The sequence below is a fragment of the Leptonychotes weddellii genome, chromosome 2, assembly GCF_054177405.1.
Source record: "Leptonychotes weddellii isolate Sample4059 chromosome 2, ASM5417740v2, whole genome shotgun sequence".
In the NCBI taxonomy this organism is placed as follows: domain Eukaryota; kingdom Metazoa; phylum Chordata; class Mammalia; order Carnivora; family Phocidae; genus Leptonychotes; species Leptonychotes weddellii.
The window spans coordinates 67,265,413-67,285,417 of record NC_138370.1 but is presented as its reverse complement, the minus strand read 5'-3'; the positions used below and the strand labels follow the sequence as shown (position 1 = coordinate 67,285,417).

General features: G+C 37.8%; 1 protein-coding gene across 1 annotated transcript in view; it reads left to right on the top strand.

Moving 5' to 3' along the window:
• Window positions 1-20,005, top strand: part of ARHGAP10 (Rho GTPase activating protein 10) — a 286,377-nt gene that overhangs the window by 221,546 nt on the left and 44,826 nt on the right. The window contains exon 17 of the mRNA XM_081813112.1: window positions 15,938-16,088. Within this exon, the coding sequence (XP_081669238.1) occupies window positions 15,938-16,088 (151 nt within the window). The remainder of the gene's footprint in view (window positions 1-15,937; window positions 16,089-20,005) is intronic.

Sequence of the window (20,005 nt, the reverse complement as noted above, 5' to 3'; positions counted from 1 at the left end):
ACACATCTCTTTCCTCATCTGTATCATTGAAATCAAAATAGCAGCCTTATAGCGTTGTTGATATTAATTTACATAGTACCCTTTCTATTGAAAAATTTCAAATCCACAGAAAGGTTGCAACATAATGCAATAAACATTTGTATTTCCTATACCCGATAGGATTTATTACATTATTATTGTTATTGTCATTGAACCATTTGAGATGAAGTTCCATTTCTTCATGACCCCTTCATTTCTTTTTTTTTTTTTTTAAAGATTTTATTTATTTCAGAGAGAGAGAATGAGAGAGAGCACATGAGAGGGGGGAGGGGCAGAGGGAGAAGCAGACTCCCTGCCGAGCAGGGAGCCCGATGCGGGACTTGATCCCGGGACTCCAGGATCATGACCTGAGCTGAAGGCAGTCGCTTAACCAACTGAGCCACCCAGGCGCCCCTTGACCCCTTCATTTCTAATTACTGCAGCATGTGTCTTCCAAACCAAGGACAAATTCAGGAAGTTTGACACTGACACTATGTTGTTATTTAGTGTATTGCAACACTAAGTGTGACCCACAGTCCCAACACATTGATGCTGAGAACTTGTTAGATTTGAGAAGTTGGGGTCCCATTCCAGGGCTGCTGAATCAGAATCTGCATTTTAACAAGACCCCTGATTTGTATGTGTATGAATATTTGAGAAGCACTGTTCTGAGTAGCTCATATTCATACTTAATTAGGTTTTACATGATACTTTTTTTTTTTTTTTTTAGTAATCTCTTTGCCCAACGTGGGGCTTGAACTCATGACCCTAAGATCAAGAGTTGCATGCTCCACTGACTGAGCCAGCCAGGTGCCCCACATGATACGTTTTTTTTTTTTTTTAAAGATTTTATTTATTTGACAGAGACACAGCAAGAGAGGGAACACAAGCAGGGGGAATGAGAGAGGGAGAACTAGGCTTCCCGCTTAGCAGGGAGCCCAATGTGGGGCTCGATCCCAGGACCCTGGGATCATGACCTGAGCCGAAGGCAGACGCTTAATGACTGAGCCACCCAGGCACCCCACATGATACGTTTTATAGAAAAATTTACCCACATGCAGGATCCAGTCCAGTATAATGAATTGTGTTTTAAATAATTGGCATGTCTCTTTAGTTTCCTTTAATTTAGAGTAATTCCTCAGTCATTGTCTTTCATGATATTGATAACTTTTAAAGAGTATAGACCAGATGTTGTTTTTAATTTTTTATTTAAAAATTTTAATTCTAATATAGTTAACATACAGTGTTGTATTAGTTTCAGGTATACAGTATAGTGATTCAACAGTCCTATACATTACTCAGTGCTCATCATGGCAGGTGTGCTCTTTAATCCCCATCATCTATTTTTACCCATCCCCCATCCACCTGCCCTCTGGCAACCACCAGTTTGTTCTCTGTAGTAAATAATCTGTTTTTTGGTTTGTCTCTAATTTTTTTTTGTTGTTGTTCATTTGTTCGGTTTCTTAAATTCCACACATGAGTGAAATCATATAGTATTTGTCTTTCTCTGACTTATTTCACTTAGCATTATATCCTCTAGATCCATCCATTCTTTTTTAATGGCTGATTAATATTCTATTTTATATATATGTAAACTACCTCTTCCTTATCCATTCATCTATTGATGGATACTTGGGCAGCTTCCATAATTTGGCTATTGTAAAGCTGCAGTAAAGATAGGGGTGCATATATATTTTTTAATTTTTTTTTTAATTTTTAAAGATTTATTTGAGAGAGAGAGAGAGAGAATGAGTGGGGGGGCAGAGCCAGAGGGAAAGAGAGACGCAGACTCCTCATTGAGTAGGGAGCCCCATGGGGGGCTAGGTCCCAGGACCCTGAGATCATGACCTGAGCTGAAGGCAGATGCTTAACTGGCTGAACACCCAGGCGCCCCAGGGGAGCATATATTTTTTCAAATTAATGTTTTTGTGTTCTTTGGGTAAATACCCAGTAATGGAATTACTGGCTCATATGGTAGCTCTATTTTTAATCTTTTGATGAACCTCCTTACTCTTTTCTACAGTGGCTGCACCAGTTTGCATTCCCATCAACAGTGCACTAAGGTTCCTTTTTCTCCACATCCTCGTTAACACTTGCTGTTTTTTGTGTTTTTTGATTTTAGCTATTCTGAGAGGTGTGAGGTTTTTATCTCATTGCAGTTTTGATTGGCGTTTCCCTGATAATTAGTGATGTTGAGCATCATTGTATGCACTTGTTGGCTATATGGATGTCTTCTTTGGAGAAATGTTTATGTTTTCTGCCCATTTTTAATTGGAATATTTTTGTATTTGTGTGTGTTGAGTTGTATACGTTCTTTATGTATTTTGGATACTAACCTTTTATCCTATATGTCATCTGCAAATACCTTTTCCCATTTGGTAGGTTGTCTTTTAGTTTTGTTGATTATTTCCTTTGCTGTGCAGAAGCTTTTCATTTTGATGTAGTCCCAATAGTAAATATTTGCTTTTGTTTACCTTGCCTCAGGATACGTTTTTAGAAAACTATTTCTATGGCTCATGTCAGAGAAATTAGTGCCTGTGTCTCTTCTAGGATTTTTATGTTTTCACATCTCACATTTAGATCTTCGATTTATTTTGAGTTTGTTTTTGTGTATGGTGTAAGGAAGTGGTCCACTTTCATTCTTTTGCATGTGATTGTGCAGTTTTCCCAACACTATTTGTTGAGGAGATGGTCTTTTTCCCATTGCATATTCTTGTCTCCTTTGTCATTTATTAATTGATCATATAAATGTGGGTTTATTTCTGGGCTATCTGTTCCATTGATCTATGTTGCCTAGTTTTGTGCCAGTATAATAATGTTTTGATTACTACAGCTTTGTAGTATATCTTGATTTTTGGGATTGCCATACTTCCAGCTTTGTTCATCTTTTTCAAGATTGCTTTGGCTATTTGGAGTCTTCCCTGGTTCCATACATATTTAGGATTATTTGTTCTAGCTCTGTGAAAAATGCTGTTGGTATTTTAATACGGATTGTATTAAATGTGTAGTTTGCTTTGGGTAGTATAGATATTTTAACAATATTTGTCCTTTCTATCCATAAGCATGGACATCTTTCCATTTGTGTTGTCTTCAATTTCTTTCATCAGTATTTTGTAGTTTTTGGAGTATAGGTCTTTCACCTCCTTGGTTGAGTTTATTCCTAGTCATTTTATTATTTTTGGTGCAATATAAGTGGGATTTTTTAAAATTTCTCTTTTTGCTGCTTCATTATTAGTGTATAGAAATGCAGTGAATTTCTGTATATTGATTTTGTATCCTGTGAGTATAGTGAATTCATTTATCAGTAGTAGTAGTTTTTTGGTGGAATCTCTCGGGTTTTTTTACATATAGTATCACATCATCTGCACGTAGTGAAAATTTTACTTCTTCCTTACCAATTTGGATGCATTTTATTTCTTTTTCTTCTCTGATTGGTATGGTTAGGACTTCCAGTACTGTGTTGCTGGATGAGGCTGGATATGGATATCCATGAGGCTGGATATCTTTGTCTTGTACCTGATCTTAGGGGAAAAGGTCTCAGATTTTCACCACTGCGATGATGTTAGCTGTGAGTTTTTCATATATGGCCTTTATTACATTGAGGTATGTTCCCTCTAAACCTACTTTTTTGAGGGTTTTTATCATGGAGGGATATTGTACTTGTCAATGCTTTTTCTGCATCTATGGAAATGATAATATGATTCTTATCCTTTCTCTTGTTGATGTTATATATCATGTTGATTGATATGTGAATATTGAACCACCTTTGCATCCTAGACATAAGTCCCACTTGATCATGGTGAATGATTTTTTTTTTTGGTTTTTTTTTTTTGTGAATGATTTTTGCATTGGTTTACTAATATTTTGTTGAGGATTTTTGCATCTATTTTCACCAGAGATACTGGCCTGTAGTTCTCTTTTTTTGGTAATGTCTTTATCTCGTTTTGGTTTTATGGTAATGCTGGCCTCAGAAAGAATTTGGAAGCTTTCCTTCCTCTTCTATTTTTTGGAATAGTTTGAGAACAGTAAGTATTAACTCTTCTTTAAATGTGTGATAACATTCACCTGTGAAACTGTCTGGTTCTGGACTTTTGTTTGTTGAACGTTTTTTGATTACTGATTCGGTTTCATTACTAGTAATCAGTCTGTTCAAATTTTCTTCTTCCTGATTTAGTTTTGGGAGATTATATGTTTCTAGGAATTTATCCACTTTTAGGTTGTCCAATTTGTTGGCATATAATTTTTCATAATATTCTCTTATAATCCTTTGTATTTCTGTGGTGTCAGTCATTATTTCTCTTTCATTTCTGATTTTGTTTATTGACCTCCCCCCCCAATCTGGCTAAATGTTTATCAATTTTGTTGATCTTTTCGAAGAATCAGCTCCTGGTTTCATTGATTTGTTTTTTTTTTTTTTTTTTAGTTTCTGTTTTATTTTTGCTCTAATATTTTTATTCCTTCCTTCCTACTGCTGGTTTTGGGTTTGTTTGTTATTCTTTTTCTAGCTCCTTTAGGTATAAGATCAGGTTATTTGTAATTTTTCGTGCTTCTTGAGGTAGGCCTGTGTTGTTATAAACTTCCCTCTTAGAATGGCTTTTGCTGCATCCTAGAGATTTTGGACTGCTGTTTTAATTTTCATTTATCTCCATGTATTTTTTGATTTTTCTCTTTGATTTCTTGGTTGACTTATTCATTGCTTAGTAGCCCGTTCTTTAACCTCCATGTATTTGCTTTTTCCAGATTTTTTCTTGTGGTTAATTTATAATTTCATAGCATTTTGGTCAGAAAAGATACATAGTATGACTTCAGCCTTTGTGAATTTGTTGATACTTGTTTTGTGGCCTAATATGTGATCTGTTTTGGAGAATGTTCCATGTGCACTTGAAAAGAATGTGTATTTTGCTGTTTTAGGATCAAATGTTCTGAATATATCTGTTAGATCCATGTGGTCTAATGTGTCATTCAAGGCTACTCTTTCCTCATTGATTTTCTATCTAGATGACCTATCTATCCACTGATGTAACTGGGGTGTTAAAGTCCCCTACTACTATTGTATTACTATGGATTATTTCCTTTGTGTTTGTTATTAGGTGCTTTATTTATTTAGGTGTGGGGTCTGGTCCTCTCCCCTCTCCATGCCCACTGTGTCCCTTCCTCCTGAAGACAGTCCAGCAGGTCCATTTGGCTCCTGACAGTGTCTTTGCCCTTCCTACCCTCTTCAGTGTGGCATCTTTTCTACATTTAGCTGTGGAGAGTCTGCTCTGCCAGTCTTTGGGTCCTTTTCTGGGTTATTTGCACTGATGTGGGTGCTATTGAGTTGTAACCATGAGACGAAGTGAACTTAGGATCCTACTACTCCACCATCTTCTCTGGAAGTCTAGACCAGTTCTTTTATAAACTGATCTTTATTTTGAATCTTTCTTCATGATTAGATTCAGGTTATGTATTTTTGGGAGGTGAATGATGTTGATTATTCTAGGCAAATCAGCTGGGAAGTTTGAATGGCTGGGGGGCTGGAATCATCTGGAGGCCTCCATACTCACATCTGGTGCCTAGGCTGGGGTGACTCAGAGACAAGACTCCTCTCGGACTATTGAGCAGAGTCTCCTACACAGGGTTGTGTTTCCTCACAGAGCATGGCAGCCTAAGGAAGTGTTCTAGCCACCACGACAGAGACTGTAGGGCCTTTTATAATCTAGCATCCACAGTCCTATAGCATCACTAATGCATATGCTGTTGGTTAGCATGGTCAGGAGCCTGCTCAGATTCAAGGGGAAGGGACATAGATGCCACTCTTGATGGAAGGGTGTCAGTGAATTTGTGGTCGTGTTTTAAAACTGTCAGAGGTGATGACTGCCAGATTTTTTAATTGTAAAAACATGTTTTTTCCCTTTGTAGTTAATGGTGATCCATTAGGATATAGCCCGAGACTTTTGCTTTTTGTTTTTTAAAGATTTTATTTATTTATTTGATAGAGAGAACATGAGTGGGAGAGGGAGAAGCAGACTCCCTGCTGAGCAGGGAGCCTGATGCAAGGCTCCATCCCAGGACCCTGGGATCATGAGCTGAGCCAAGGCAGATGCTTAACTGACTGAGCCACCCAGGCGCCCCACCAATAGCCTGAGACTATTTAAGAATCCTATTCCACGGTAGACTTTTATTCTTTGGTGATAGCATTCATTGATGTCTCCCGAGCATTTATGATTTGGGACTTAAATTACATAAAAATCTTAAACATAATACACTCATCTCCCAGTAAATAAACATATAATGATGACAGCCAGTGTTAGATTCTTGAGTAATTCCTGTGACAAAGATAAGCATGCATGACCCAATTTGATGGGTACTAAACAATTTACATGGATGTAAGTAACAAGCACTTAATTATTTGAATGTCAACAGAAATACAGATGAAGAGGTTCTCTCTGTGTGTGGTTCTGTGGCTGTTTTATCCTGTTCTTTCCTTCCAATTAAAGGAATGCACTTAAGGCATAACGCACCATTCATCATGATTGGAAACATTTGTGTCAAAGCTGGTTCTAGGAGAAGTGAAATCAGTTGAAGAAGATCTTCCCTTTTACACTTCAAACACAGCTGTTGTAACTAAGAGTTAGCAAGTTCCAAACTGCCCTATAATGCAGGAGCATAAGCATTAACCTTTTGAGCCTCACCTTTGAAGGTGCAGGAACTAGGTAGAGGTTATGATTTCATCGTATTTAAGTCTTATTAAAATGAATTATGCAGTACATACTGAAGGAGTGGGTATCAGGCGCCAGTATGTGTGACTTCCACAGAGGCTTGATTTGGCAGGGTGAGGGTTTAAACATTGGGCTGCTTGGCATAGTCTTAAAATTATGCATGAGTATTTTCTAAATTCCTAATTAGAAACATTTCAATTAGGAGGTGAAATCTAGCTATATGCTAAGGTGTTTAGAAATCAGATCTTGCCCAAAGCTTATTCCTAACAGTTGTGTATGGCAGAGGTCACTACCTAGCACATGTAACTAAGGACTGAATACTGGCAAATTCTAGGAGACCGAGGTCCATGTATTTTTGTAGTCATGTATTGACTTCTTTAAAATGAGACAAATGTTACATGAGGAAAAAAAAAAGCTCTGAGAATAATCATTAAAATTTTAACAGAAATATTTCTGTGTGTGGAATGTTGGGTGGTTTTTATCTTCTTAAAAGAGTTTTCTTTCTTTCTTTCTTTTTTTTTTGACTTACCAGAATTCTACAAGGAATATAATGAGTGTTAGTTATCACTTTTGTAACATGAATAAATTGTACAGTTAACCTTTGAACAATACGAGTTTGAACTGCACAGGTTCACTTATGCATAGATTTTTTTTTTTTTAGATAAATACAGTATAGTACTGTAAATGTATATTCTCAATAAAATTTTCTTTAGCTTATTTTATTGTAAGAACACAATGTATAACACATATGACACACAAAATATGTGTTAATCAACTGTTTATGTTATCAGTAAAGACTTCTGGTCAACAGTAGGCTTTTTTTTTTTTTAAAGATTTTATTTATTTATTTATTTGACAGAGACACAGCGAGAGAGGGAACACAAGCAGAGGGAGTGGGAGAGGGAGAATAGGCTTCCCATGGAGCAGGGAGCCCGACATGGGGCTCGATCCCAGGACCCTGGAATCATGACCTGAGCCAAAGGCAGACGCTTAATGGCTGAGCCACCCAGGCGCCCCAACAGTAGGCTCTTAGTAGTTAAGGTTTTGGAAAGTCAGAAGTTACATGTGGGTTTTTGATTGCTTGGGGGAAGGGAGGTCAGCACCCTAACCCCGACATTATTCAAGGGTCAACTCTAATTTGAAACAAAAAAATTACCAATAAAAAATTAAACCAAACTGTTCCTATAAATTTTAAAACCATTGATTTAATATGAAGACTGATAAACATCCTCTGCCCCCACCATGCAGTTTCTCATAAAGGACCACCATTGACCACCTTCAAAACATGGTTTTGCTTTAGGCATTTTATTTTTATGAAAGTTAAAAATGGAGGAAAAAAAAAGTCTGCTGCACTATCTCTTAAATATGTAGACCATGCCTGGGGGCATACATACTTGAAAGAGGTTTTAGATGATTCTGATAAATATAATCATATACATGCCTTCAGGAGATGTTGTCTTCATTGTGATTAAAATTCACACATTTCCTTTTAGAGAATTAACAGGTCTGTGGCTTATTTTTTCTTTCTAGGGACATGGTCATTCTGATCTCAAATGACTAGGGGTCGTGGCTTGTATTCCAAAAGAAAAATGTCATTCACCTTGAAAATGTCATAAAATGATGAGTGTATTTACTTGTATTCAATTTAAAGTGTTACAGGTATCATTGAAGGAGGGGCCTGCTTTTTGTCATGACTAGAGCTAGTGCTGGGTTGGGGAGGCCTCTTCTTATGGATCCCCAGGCCTTTGGGGATTGCAGATGGTGGGCTTCCTGTGTTCTGATCCTCTGTGCTGCTATTAGGACCAAGTGATTTCTAAGGGAGCGTTGAGTCCTGCAAAGATAAAGGGTGAAAAACCCAAAAAATTTTGGGAGAAGTGGTACACCAAAATTGGAGGAAGAGGAGTAGGAGAAAAAAAGAAAGGAATATTATGTATTGAGTATGCTTCATTGTTGGTGTAGAGTATCTCTATTTCCTTAATGTTATTCTAGGCTTTTATTGCTGAAATGAAAACTTTTTTACTTACTGGGTTTTTATTTAGTGAAGAATATTTGTTGGAATTTGGGTTTTGAAAGTCAAAGTTACAGCTGTGTTTGGGAAAGTGTATTCTTCTGACTTTGGAAGGTGTATGCTTGTGTTTCCCAGATGTTTGCAGGTGCAAATTGATAAAACTGCACCTGGAGTGTTTTTAAAGGTTTGCAAACCAGAAAACAACATTTTATATCTGGGAATATATGTTCACACCATGAGTGTAAGAGCAGTGTAGCTTTGGCTGAATCAAGAGAAGTTTCCCTTATGAATTGAGTGGGGAGAAAGTTATTTAGGGAGCCTGTAAAAATTTTCTTAATGTCATTTAGTTCCCAACATATCAAAGTTATTAATTATTATCATTACCTCTGTCAGTTCTTGTTGAACACTGGAAACACCAGGGCACTGATGTTGCATGCACAGTTAATGGCACTGAAAATACCCATGGTCTGGGGTAGGTAGTTCTGGGGTACGTTTCATTATATAAAGTCTGGTAGATAAAAGTTGTCATTTATTGAAATCTTGAAGTAAAGAAACCAAAGTCAGTTATATATTACTCTAGTGCATGGAGTGCTACAGAAATCCGTGTGGTATATACCCCGTTAGGACTTGGGAAGGGGTCTGAAAATGTCTCTAGAAATTAAAGCTAAAAGCTTGGAAAGAAAGAAAAAGAGGAATTCTAGCAATTGGATAAATTCAAAAAAGTGTACTTTTTTTTTTTCCCTTTATCTTTCTTTTCTTTTCCTTTTTTTGGGTGGGGGGGTTGTTGTAAACCAAAATTTAAGTTGTTTTTCGAGAAGCTCATGGTAAGTCAGGGCCACAGTGAAAGCCCGAGCCTGTAGGATTAATAGGCTGGGACTGGGAATGTCTCCTGCCCCCCTTTTCCCTCCCATTCTTCCTGGCTGCCCTTCCCCCTCTCTTCTGTGACATGGTGGGAGGGGCCTCATGCTGATGGGTAGCTGGGGCACTCTGAGCCAAACCCTGTAACATGGTCCAATGTCAGCCTCACAGATCCCCGTGTTGAGGCTTGCATCAGATAACGCATATGAAAGCACTTGAAGGAACTGCAGCTATTAAGCAGAATCTCCCCTGATGAGGAAGCACATGCATAAAAGAGCAGTCTGTTGGAAGGAAAGGACCCAAGCCAGCAAGATGGGAAATAGCAGTTGGCGTTGAGGCCTTGGTCTGGGAACAAAGCTTGAGTTTACCACTAACTAGTGGTATAAATATGAGCAAATCTTTCACCACAGGGGCCTCGGTTTGTTCCACTGTGAGATAACAGGCTTGGCGTAAGTGATAAGTAGGATACTTTTCAGCTCTGAGATTCTGAGTTCTAATGAGCCAGAACAAACATGAAGCCTTAGAATATTTCCAGTGTCAAGTCTAAACCCAACTGGTATTTCACTGTCAGCCCCTATTGTCAATTCTAGTTACATTTTCTGTAGAAGACTGGTATTTAGTCATGGGGTCGAGCTGATTCAAGGACAGACAGCTGGAAAGTTTTCAGAGTTCTCTGTGTACTGCTCACACAGTAGCTGACTTCTGAAGTTATATTGTAGACGGATGGTTCAGGCTACCTTGGTGCCAGCTTAGAGTCCTACAGCCTGAAGGTGATAAATGTTTGCCTAAACACACTATAGACTCTGAAGCTGAAAGGAATATCTGGCCATTCTGTAGTTCAATATTGTGGAAAGAAGACTGGAAATTTTATTTCTGTCCCTTTGTATGTGAAATGTTTACTAAGGGGAGTAGCCATTGATTTCCCACCACCTGCTGGCTATTTACATAGTTATAGTTAGGTGAGATATGCCATCATCAAAGAGGACATAGTGTGAATGGGGCTTAATGCGATTGGATGATACTGGAGACAGGGCAGCATAGTGACTGACACATCCACGTTGAAGTCAGGAAATCTGGGTTCTTGGTTCAAATCTTTGGAGGTCAAGCACTTGGTCATAGGAATAGGTCAGACATATATTTCAACTACCAATAGTAGTTGGGTAGTAGTATTATTGAAGATGATAGGAATATGCACAGGTATTAGTAATCTTCCTATTGCAGTAAAGACCAGTGAATTCTTCTGTAGAAACATGTAAAAAAATAAAAAAGAATTATCTCATCCCCCTTAATTTCCTTTAACCATATTACTAGTTAATTTAGTTGAATCAAACGCCACAGGTTTGAATTGGGTATTAAACTTTTCAGAGACCATTTTTTTTAAGTTTTTTTTATTGTTAATCCCCATACATTACATCATTAGTTTTAGATGTAGTGTTCCATGATTCATTGTTTGTGCATAACACCCAGTGCTCCATGCAGAACGTGCCCTCCTCAATACCCATCACCAGGCTAACCCATCCTCCCACCCCGCTCCCCTCTAGAACCCTCAGTTTGTTTTTCAGAGTCCATCATCTCTAATGGTTCGTCTACCCCTCCGATTTCCCCCCCTTCATTTATTTCCTGTTATCTACAAAGCATTTCTAGCAGACATAGCCCAATCATTTCCATATGTGGCCCCTGGTGGCAGAGCAGGAAGGACTTGGGGAGGTATCTATCTGTATGGCTGAGTCCCATGGGCATACACGTGCAGTTTGTTGAGTCTGAGGAATCTGTGACTGAGAGGTGGTGCCAGACTTGTGTTTGTGCTGACACTCAGGAGACCTGAATACGCGCTTACTTACCTGACATGCTTACGTGCAGAATTTTGTTTTTTGTCATTGGATTGTCTGGTTTGAGTTTTTCTTTGTTATAAAATACGTAGGTGCAGTGAAGAAACTTTCTACCCTGAAAAAAATGTTTTGAGTAGACTTGATCTCTTAGTATTGTTTCAGATGAGTTCATCTGCCCTACAATGAAGGAAGCCTGGTGCTAGGGAAGTTAGGAGAGTCCAAAGATTTTGAAAAGAGACCTGGGCAGTAAAGGAATTTGCATCCATACAGTGGTTCTAGAATCGGGAAGTCAGTGTTAAAGATGACACACATCTTGGCCACATAGAACAAGACAAGCAAAATTGTAACTTCTGGAATCAGATGGCCAGAAAACAGGTCAAAACTTTTAAAGTATAAACAGTTTACTGTTTCCTCCTCTCCTAAGTTTAAAAAGAATATTTTTAAAAAGTTATTTCTGGTGTTCAGCCATGAGAGCATAGCTTTGTAGCTTAAACAGAGTTGAGTACTTGAGGCTAGTGCCTTGGCAAACAAGGTAGATGCACATGAAAGGTAATGGGGTCTTGAAACATCTGGGAGGACATAGCACATGATGGTGAGTCTTAGGTTAGATAATCTCTTATACACATAATCTGAGATTATATAATCTCCAGTTTTACTCTTTTAAACAGATATAGAATAGTATAGTTGGTGGGTTTTTTTTTTTCCCCCTGAGAATTAAATTTTGTTTTTTAAACTGGCAACAGGGGCTTTGGAATCAGAGCTGAGAATGGAGATACCAACTCTGCCATTTTCAAACTGGAGACTTGGATTCATGGTTTAATCTTTGAGCTTTTATCATTTTAAAATGTGGGGAACAATGCTTCCCTCAAAAGTTGTGAGAATATTAAAGAAAGCCTACTACCTAGTAGGCGTTTTTTAAATGTTAAATGTATTCAATGAAAGAGGAAGTAATTTAAATCTCAAATTTTTGAGCTGCAGTGCACACAAAATAATGATGTGATTCTAGCTGACTTGGGAATTTCAGTAAGGGGCTCTATTTGTTTCTTCCCTTTTGCCCTTTGCTTGATGGGCTTTATCCATAAACATTTTAGAATCATAGTGTTTAGAATAACTAAACAATGAATTGGAGGAATATTCAAGACCTCAAGAAATTAGTGCCCTTTCAAAACAGTGGTTGAGCTGAGTAGTGAGGGTCTAAATCCATTTTTATTATCATTATTTACTATATGTGATCATATTATAGGTATCATTAGCTCCCGTTTATTTCTGGTTATGGTGGGCCAGCTGCCGTACTAAACACTTTATAAACATTTTCTCATTTAATCCCTATAATAACATGAGATCTAGTTGTTATAGTCTTCATTATACAGATGAGAAAATGAGGTACACTGTTTTAAGGACTATGTCTAAACTTCCATAGTTGAGAAGACTTAAAAGCTAGGATAGTGCCTTCTCAAGTTAGCAAATGCTTTGGTACCCCCTCATTCAGATGATAGGTTAACTCTTTGAAATGTTAACACAACATGGAGTTTATTGAGGGAGTGGTTGATATTTAGAATCTTTGAAATATTTTACTCTGATTAAGACTTGGGAAGGTCCAAGGAATTGATTGTGTATGTTCAGTGTCAGTTTTTCTGAAATAATTTTTCTGGTGTTTTGATTTTGACTTTGGTCTATCCAACAAAAGTAGAGAGTGCTATATAATGATTGAATGGGCATCTCTCAGCCTTGGCTATACAGAAGAATCACCTGGCAGCTTTAAAATGCAAATCCAAGGAAAACTGAAGCCCAGTCTCCATTCCCAGATATAATTTCTCCCCAGTTTTATTCAGATATAATTGACATAAAATGTTTGTATTAGTTTAAGGTGTACAGAATAATGATTTATGTATATATTGTGAGATGGTTACAACAGTAAGTTTGGTTAACACCCATCATCACCTCACATACTTAAAAATTTTTGTTTCTTGTAATGATAACTTTTTTTTTTTTAAAGATTGTATTTATTTGACAGAGAGATCACAAGTAGGCAGAGTGGTAGGCAGAGGGAGAGGGAGAAGCAGGCTCCCTGCTGAACAAGGAGCCCGACGTGGGACTCGATCCCAGGGCCCTGGGATCATGACCTGAGCCTAAGACAGACGCCCAACCGACTGAGCCACCCAGGCACCCCTTGTAATGAGAACTTTTAAGGTTTACTCTCTTAGCAACTTTCAAATATGTAATACAGTATTGTTAACTATAGCCACCCTGCTGTACATTCCATCCCCAGAACTTTATCTTAAAACTGGAAGAAGTTTGTACCTTTTGACCACCTTCATCCATTTTCCCCCATCCCCATCTTCCTGACTCTGGCAACCACTGATCTGTTCTATTTCTAGGAGTTCGGTTTTGTTTTGTTTTTCTTTTTTTTAGATTCCTCCTATAAGTGAGATCATAAAGTATTTGTGTTTCTCTATCTGATTTCACTTAGCATAATGCTCTCGGTGTCCATCCATGTTGTCACATATGGCAAGATTTCCTTGTCTTTTTATGGCTGAATAATATTTTCTCAGATACTCTGATGTAAACTAAACATTGTCATAAGTATTCCAGAGGCTTTTAGGCTCAGCCCTGGGATGTCTCAGATCAGTCTCCCAAGAGCATTGGAGTCCCACTCCCAGGTCCTGACTTGCTTGGTAGTTTGACTCTGTAGACTTGAGCTGCCCCACAGCTCAGCCCCCACACTCCTACTCATCCTCTTACCCTGAGGTGTGTGGGAGAACAGCAGTCATCAGTGTGGATCTTGGAGGAAGGTCTGTTCAGAAGGTTATCAGCTATCCAGCATCAGTTCAGGGGATGTAACTTTGTCATTGTTTATTTAGGCTTTGGATGTATTGGTTCTCTGTATTGTTTGGTTTCCTATTCCAGTACTGTCCCAGAGGTATTTCCTATATTTGTAAAGATCAAACACAGGTAATTCAAGAAGCTATTCCAAAAGTTGACCGCATACATGTGCTGTTTTCTTCCAATGGAAGTAAGTTTTCCCGTCTTTTCTTCTCTCCTTCACATTGTTATGTGCTTCTCAGCCTAACTTCTCTCCTGCTCCTGCTACACCACAACCTACTTTAATTTGCACAGTGACAGATGGTAGTAAATCCAGCTGTGGACAGTAGTTTAGGCAGCAGAGGAATTTTTTTTTAAGGCAGATAAGTAGTTTGCTATTTGCCAGAATGCCCGATTGGAACACAGAGTCTGTGGAAATATGGTGTTAGCAGGTTACCAGTTGGAGCACTAAATTACATTTTCACTAGCAAATATTTATCCAGAGTAATTTAAATCATTTTGTATTCCATTTACACATGAGGGGGCAGTATGGTACTGTAAAGCAAAGGCTCTGTTGAAATTATCTATTTTTATTGGTATATAATAGTTTTTAGGTGAGAACTTTTAGACTCTGGGATTATAACTGACATGGTTGTTAGCTGTTAAATGTGATACGCATATGTGATACCCTCACTCGTATACCCAGGTCACATGCCTGTTTTTATTTAAATGCATAAATAATCATGTCCTTGCAGCAGTGGGGTTTTCCCACAGTGCCTTTTATTGTGAGTTTTATATTTATATCTTGTTTAATGCTAGCTAGCTTTCTTCCTGTTTCCTGCTTTCCCTTGGGGACCATCAGCCCTCTTGGAGATGCAGTGTCTATTAGGTTAATGTGTCTAAATATTTTATTTTATGACTTCATCGAAGACTGAAGGGTCTGCAGTGTTGTTGGGGACAGGAAGCCTCTGAACCCAGGTCTTGGAAGGTCTGTTATAAATCACCTCTGCATGATATCTTCCCTTTACGGTACAGATCGCTTTTCTCAAAAGAAAAAAATTGCTAAGCAAAGAAGCAGCACATTTTAATTAATGTTATTATTGCTGATCTATGAGTGACACTGTAAGATAATCAAGGTGCTAATATTCTAGGTTTCATAAATGGAAGAGAAATTATTAAAAGAAGTTGGAAGGTATTAATTGATAAAATCTATAAAGCATTTTATGAAAAATGTACATGGGAATCTGAAAGGTAATTTCATGAGCATAAGCTATTTTTAAATGTGTAAAAAATATTTGCAGTCCTGTGTTTCTGTTTATGTAGTTCAAAAAAAATTAAGACCAGCATTTGGCATAAATATAACCCTGTATGAAATTTAATGGGATATTTACTTTTGACGTTTTATCCTGGCTACTTTGTGGATGAATAGCTGTGGTATTGTCTACACCTGGTAAAGATAATTATACATATTTAGTTTGGGAATGAATTTATTTTGAAATGTAATGATTGGATGTTGCTTTTACTTAATTTTAATGGGAAATTTTATTTGGAAATCTTCTGGTAAAAAAGTAAATGAAAGGCTTAGGACCTGTACCTGAAATTTGAAGGAATGGGTTTTTGGCTCCAGCATGTTTTGGATGAACTCCAAATCAAATGTTGTTTCTTTCAACACACAGGTTTCTGTTCATGGGAAGCGATTAATGTTCTTTGTGCTTTGATGGCAGATTTTTAGGACCCTGCCTGATGCCACATTCCCAGAGCCGGTCTCCCTGTCAACGTCACCCCCAAATGCTCCACCAAGGCAATCGAAGAGACAAGGCCAGAGGACTAAGAGACCCGTGGCTGTATATAATCTTTGTCTTGAGCTGGAAGATGGTAAGATGTTAATTATATTTTTCTGCTTGACAGCATGTCCAGAGCATGGTATATCATATGTCCCCAGGGAAGGCCATGGTTTTCCTTCCTTTGTGCTTTAATTCCTTTTCCCCTTAAGATGATAATTTTTGAGATTAACAAGGAGGGTAAAGCTTTCTTGTCAGAGAGAGAATGCAAGTTTCAGGTTTGTGTTTGTATTTGTTATGCATGCTTTTTTTATTTTTAAAAGACAGCTTAAATTTCTTTTTTGGGAGACTTGTGTGACCTCCTGTGAGGTTATATAACTGAGACAAATGGAAAGGGGAACTAAAATTAAAGCAGATCTTTTGAGAGGAGCTGATAGTTTAATGTTAAATGCATCTAGATTAGAGGCACAGTGTCTTTTCTGTTGCACTAGCTTCTGCATCTTACTTGGCCCATTTTTTGGACTTTCTTGTGATGCTGGCGTCTCCTCATCTAGCAGGGGTGGCAAAGCGACCTGCCTTCGGGGGCCAGGCTGAGTGAAGTAAGCTGCAGTGGGACTCCGGCAAATGGAAGTTCTCCTGTCTCATCCTGGTTGCCATGTTCCAGTTACTTGTTGTCATGCAGCCACATTGTGTCAGCATTGCCAGATTGCCTCGCTGTTTAAAGAGAGCTTGGAAATTTGAATTTTAAACACTGATCTCTACAAAACAAGACGGTGCCTTGTAGAAGTCACCGATTGCCAATTTGTAATCATGTGGTTATTGGTGTGGAGAGGAAAATGATCCTGGCCTCAGAACCTCCAATTTCAGTAGGCATGTCTGAAACGGGGGCTCTTTTGTTGTGGGACTTCACACCTGTTGAGGACATTTCCTGAACTTGAAATTCATCGTCATTCTTCTTCTCATCCTTTTTTTTTTTTTTGTATCTTTCTTTCTTTTTTTTTTTTTTTTTTAAAGATTTTATTTATTTATTTGACAGGGAGAGACACAGCGGGAGAGGGAACACAGGCAGGAGGAGAGGGGGAGGGAGAAGCAGGCTTCCCGCCGAGCAGGGAGCCCGATGCAGGGGTGGATCCCAGGACCCTGGGATCATGACCTGGGCTGAAGGCAGACGCTTAACCGATTGAGTCACCCAGGTGCCCCGTATCTTTCATTTATTATCCTTTTAAGCTACCAAAGTTATGCTGGTTTGGAAGTATGAGGTGATTGTCAGAGAGGGAGAAAGGGAATGCAGACAGAAACAAATATAGTACCGTCATCATAAGGAGCTATATAGTCAGATGTCCAGGTAGTTAATATCCAGAGATCCACGCGAGCAAGTGACAAGTGACTTGGGAGTCACTGCAGGAGGACTCGGAATGCTTCCTGTAATAGCATGAGGGGCGAAAGTGTGCTGGTATTCTTTTACATTGTTTAAGACATACATCATATGATACAACTATTAGTTTTACCATCAGATCCTTATTTTCCAGAGGAAGAGTATGAATCATTAAAATCAACCTATAATTTCAGAGCTTCCTTTTAGACATCAGTTTCAACTTCTGATCCCACCTAACTTTTTTGTTCTCTTTTTTTCCTCACCTTCACTCTCTCAACAGAGTTGCTAATAAGGAGTAAAACTGACTGGTTTGAATTGCACCTTTTCTTGTATCTCACTTGTCCTCTGGTGGAAGTGTTAATAAATCGTGAAAAAGGCTAATGGTGGGAAGTAGGAAGAGAAAAAGAAGTCAAGGAGATACAGAATAATATCTACATTGGCTCATGGGCCCTTGAGCAAAACTGAATTGGCTATATTTCATAAAGGAAATGACCAAAGAGGGGCTATTTGTCTTAGAATCACATCTACTTTTTTGGTATTTTAGGGAATTAAATCATAATACCCAATTATGTGTACATGGTATACTGGTCTTTTGATCATTGGGTTGCTAAGTGATTATTAATGGGTAAGAAGTTGCTGAAGTGGTGTTTGGCACATTTTTTATGGGAATGCTCACGATGGTATATAATCATAACTTTCCTAGTTTTTAGGTCATATAATAATTCTTAATTATTTGATTATAAGGGGAAAGGATTGTGAAATATTCAATTCCTTTAGTCTGTTTTTATGTTCATTATTTATATGATGTTTTAGTCTACATTTTGTATTTTATAACTTTACATTAATCTTTCTTGATTGCAGCCTTGGAATTTGTCGTTGGTGTTACAAGTTGTCAGAATCAGGAAAGTCCATGATTTTGTCGTAGAGTGATTTTATTTTATCTTAGAGGTCATAAGATAAAGCAGTTAAAAACTATTATTTATTCCCCCCCACCCCCCCATTATTTGTAGCTAAGCTTTAGTGAAACTCAGGTTTGTGAAAAAGAATTATTTCAGAGAGTATAGTAGGGTCTACATATTGCATTTTCCAAAAAGAGAGTGAGTGGGGGATAAATGAAGAGAAAAGCTTTTGAAAGGAAGCATATAGGGGAAGGTTACTAAAGAACTGTGTTATTGAATATCACTTAACATATTGAAAACTCTGCCCCCTTCCAGAAAAAAAAAATCTATTCTTGCCATTAAGACATAAATGCTTTTTATTTTTTTCAGTAGCGTGAGTTCTGTGATTGTCAAATCAGAGGTTTCAAAAAGTTTTTTTTTTTTTTGTATTATCAATGGTAGTAGTCACTTGCTATGTTTGTCTAGGTTTGGTTAAGGTATGCATTATAGCCAACTTTGCCGGATTATTTTTCTCAATTTTGTAGCTTTTATGAGTCTGATAGAAAATTTAAATGCAAATATGCCCTCTCTCCATTTATGCACTGTGGTATAAATTAATCTTGACTTAATAAAACCCAGGGCAAATAGTTTTTGTTTAGATTTAGGTGGATTATCTGCCAAGATTCAAGGGACTAGACTGGATAACTGGAGATTTTCTTCAGTCCTATTATTTGGTCACAGATTTGGTATTTGAGTTAAGTGGTTTGTAGTATGTTATTTCTTCTTCTACATTGAGTAGGGTATGAAACTTTCTGATGTACCAAATAGCCAACCCTGGAAAACCATCAGAACTGGCTTCAGTTTAACATCAGGCATATCAAAAAGCATTATTAGCAAAGAGTCAGCAAAGCAAGCCTGTTACATGAGCTGTTGTAGGATAGGCCTGGAAGCAGAGAATCCAAGTGGGCGTAAAATGAGAGCGAAACCCTCCGCTGTTAGACATGATTTTTATTATGATATGTTCAACCCCACCCCCATCCCAATTGAGAGATGACCAATTTAATTAAAGATGCCTAGTATCTTTACTTTGTTAAAGACTTTAATTGGCTTTGGCACATCTAGCCATACTGTATAGACAATGCTTGTTATTTTTTTTGTAATATATGATTAAATGATATTAAACTTACTATTTGCAAAAGACTTTAAAATTCCAGTTAGTTGCTTAAGGATCCTTGTTGATGATTGATATGAACTGAAATGGATATAGTTTCTGGCTAGATTTCTTTAAATAGAGCAGCTATTAAGTCTTTACTAAAATTCTTATCTTTATTTTGTAGAAGCCATATTGTTCATTTTCATATAGCATTTAATAATCTCATGAACTTCAAAGTTGAGGAGATTTGGCTAAGTCTGTTGTGAAATAGCAAAATATGAGGTAGGCTGGAAAGTGCTAGAAGGAAAATTAAAAATCAGAGGTCTACCTTCATTCTCCAATTATCTTTCTGTGTTTTTATTTTCTTAGACTTAGTAATAAAGTAATTCCAAGTTTAGTATATAACATATGTTCCTTTTCTTCTGCCCCTCCACATTTATGTCCTTACTACCTCTTATATAGAGACTGTTGTCTATTTTTTTTTGAGAGAGAGAGAGAGAGAAAGAAAGGGGGGAGGGGTAGAAGGGAGGGAGAGAATGACTCCCAGGCAGATTCCCTGCTTGAGTGCAGAGCCTGACTTCCGAGACTGTTGTCTTTGCTGTAAT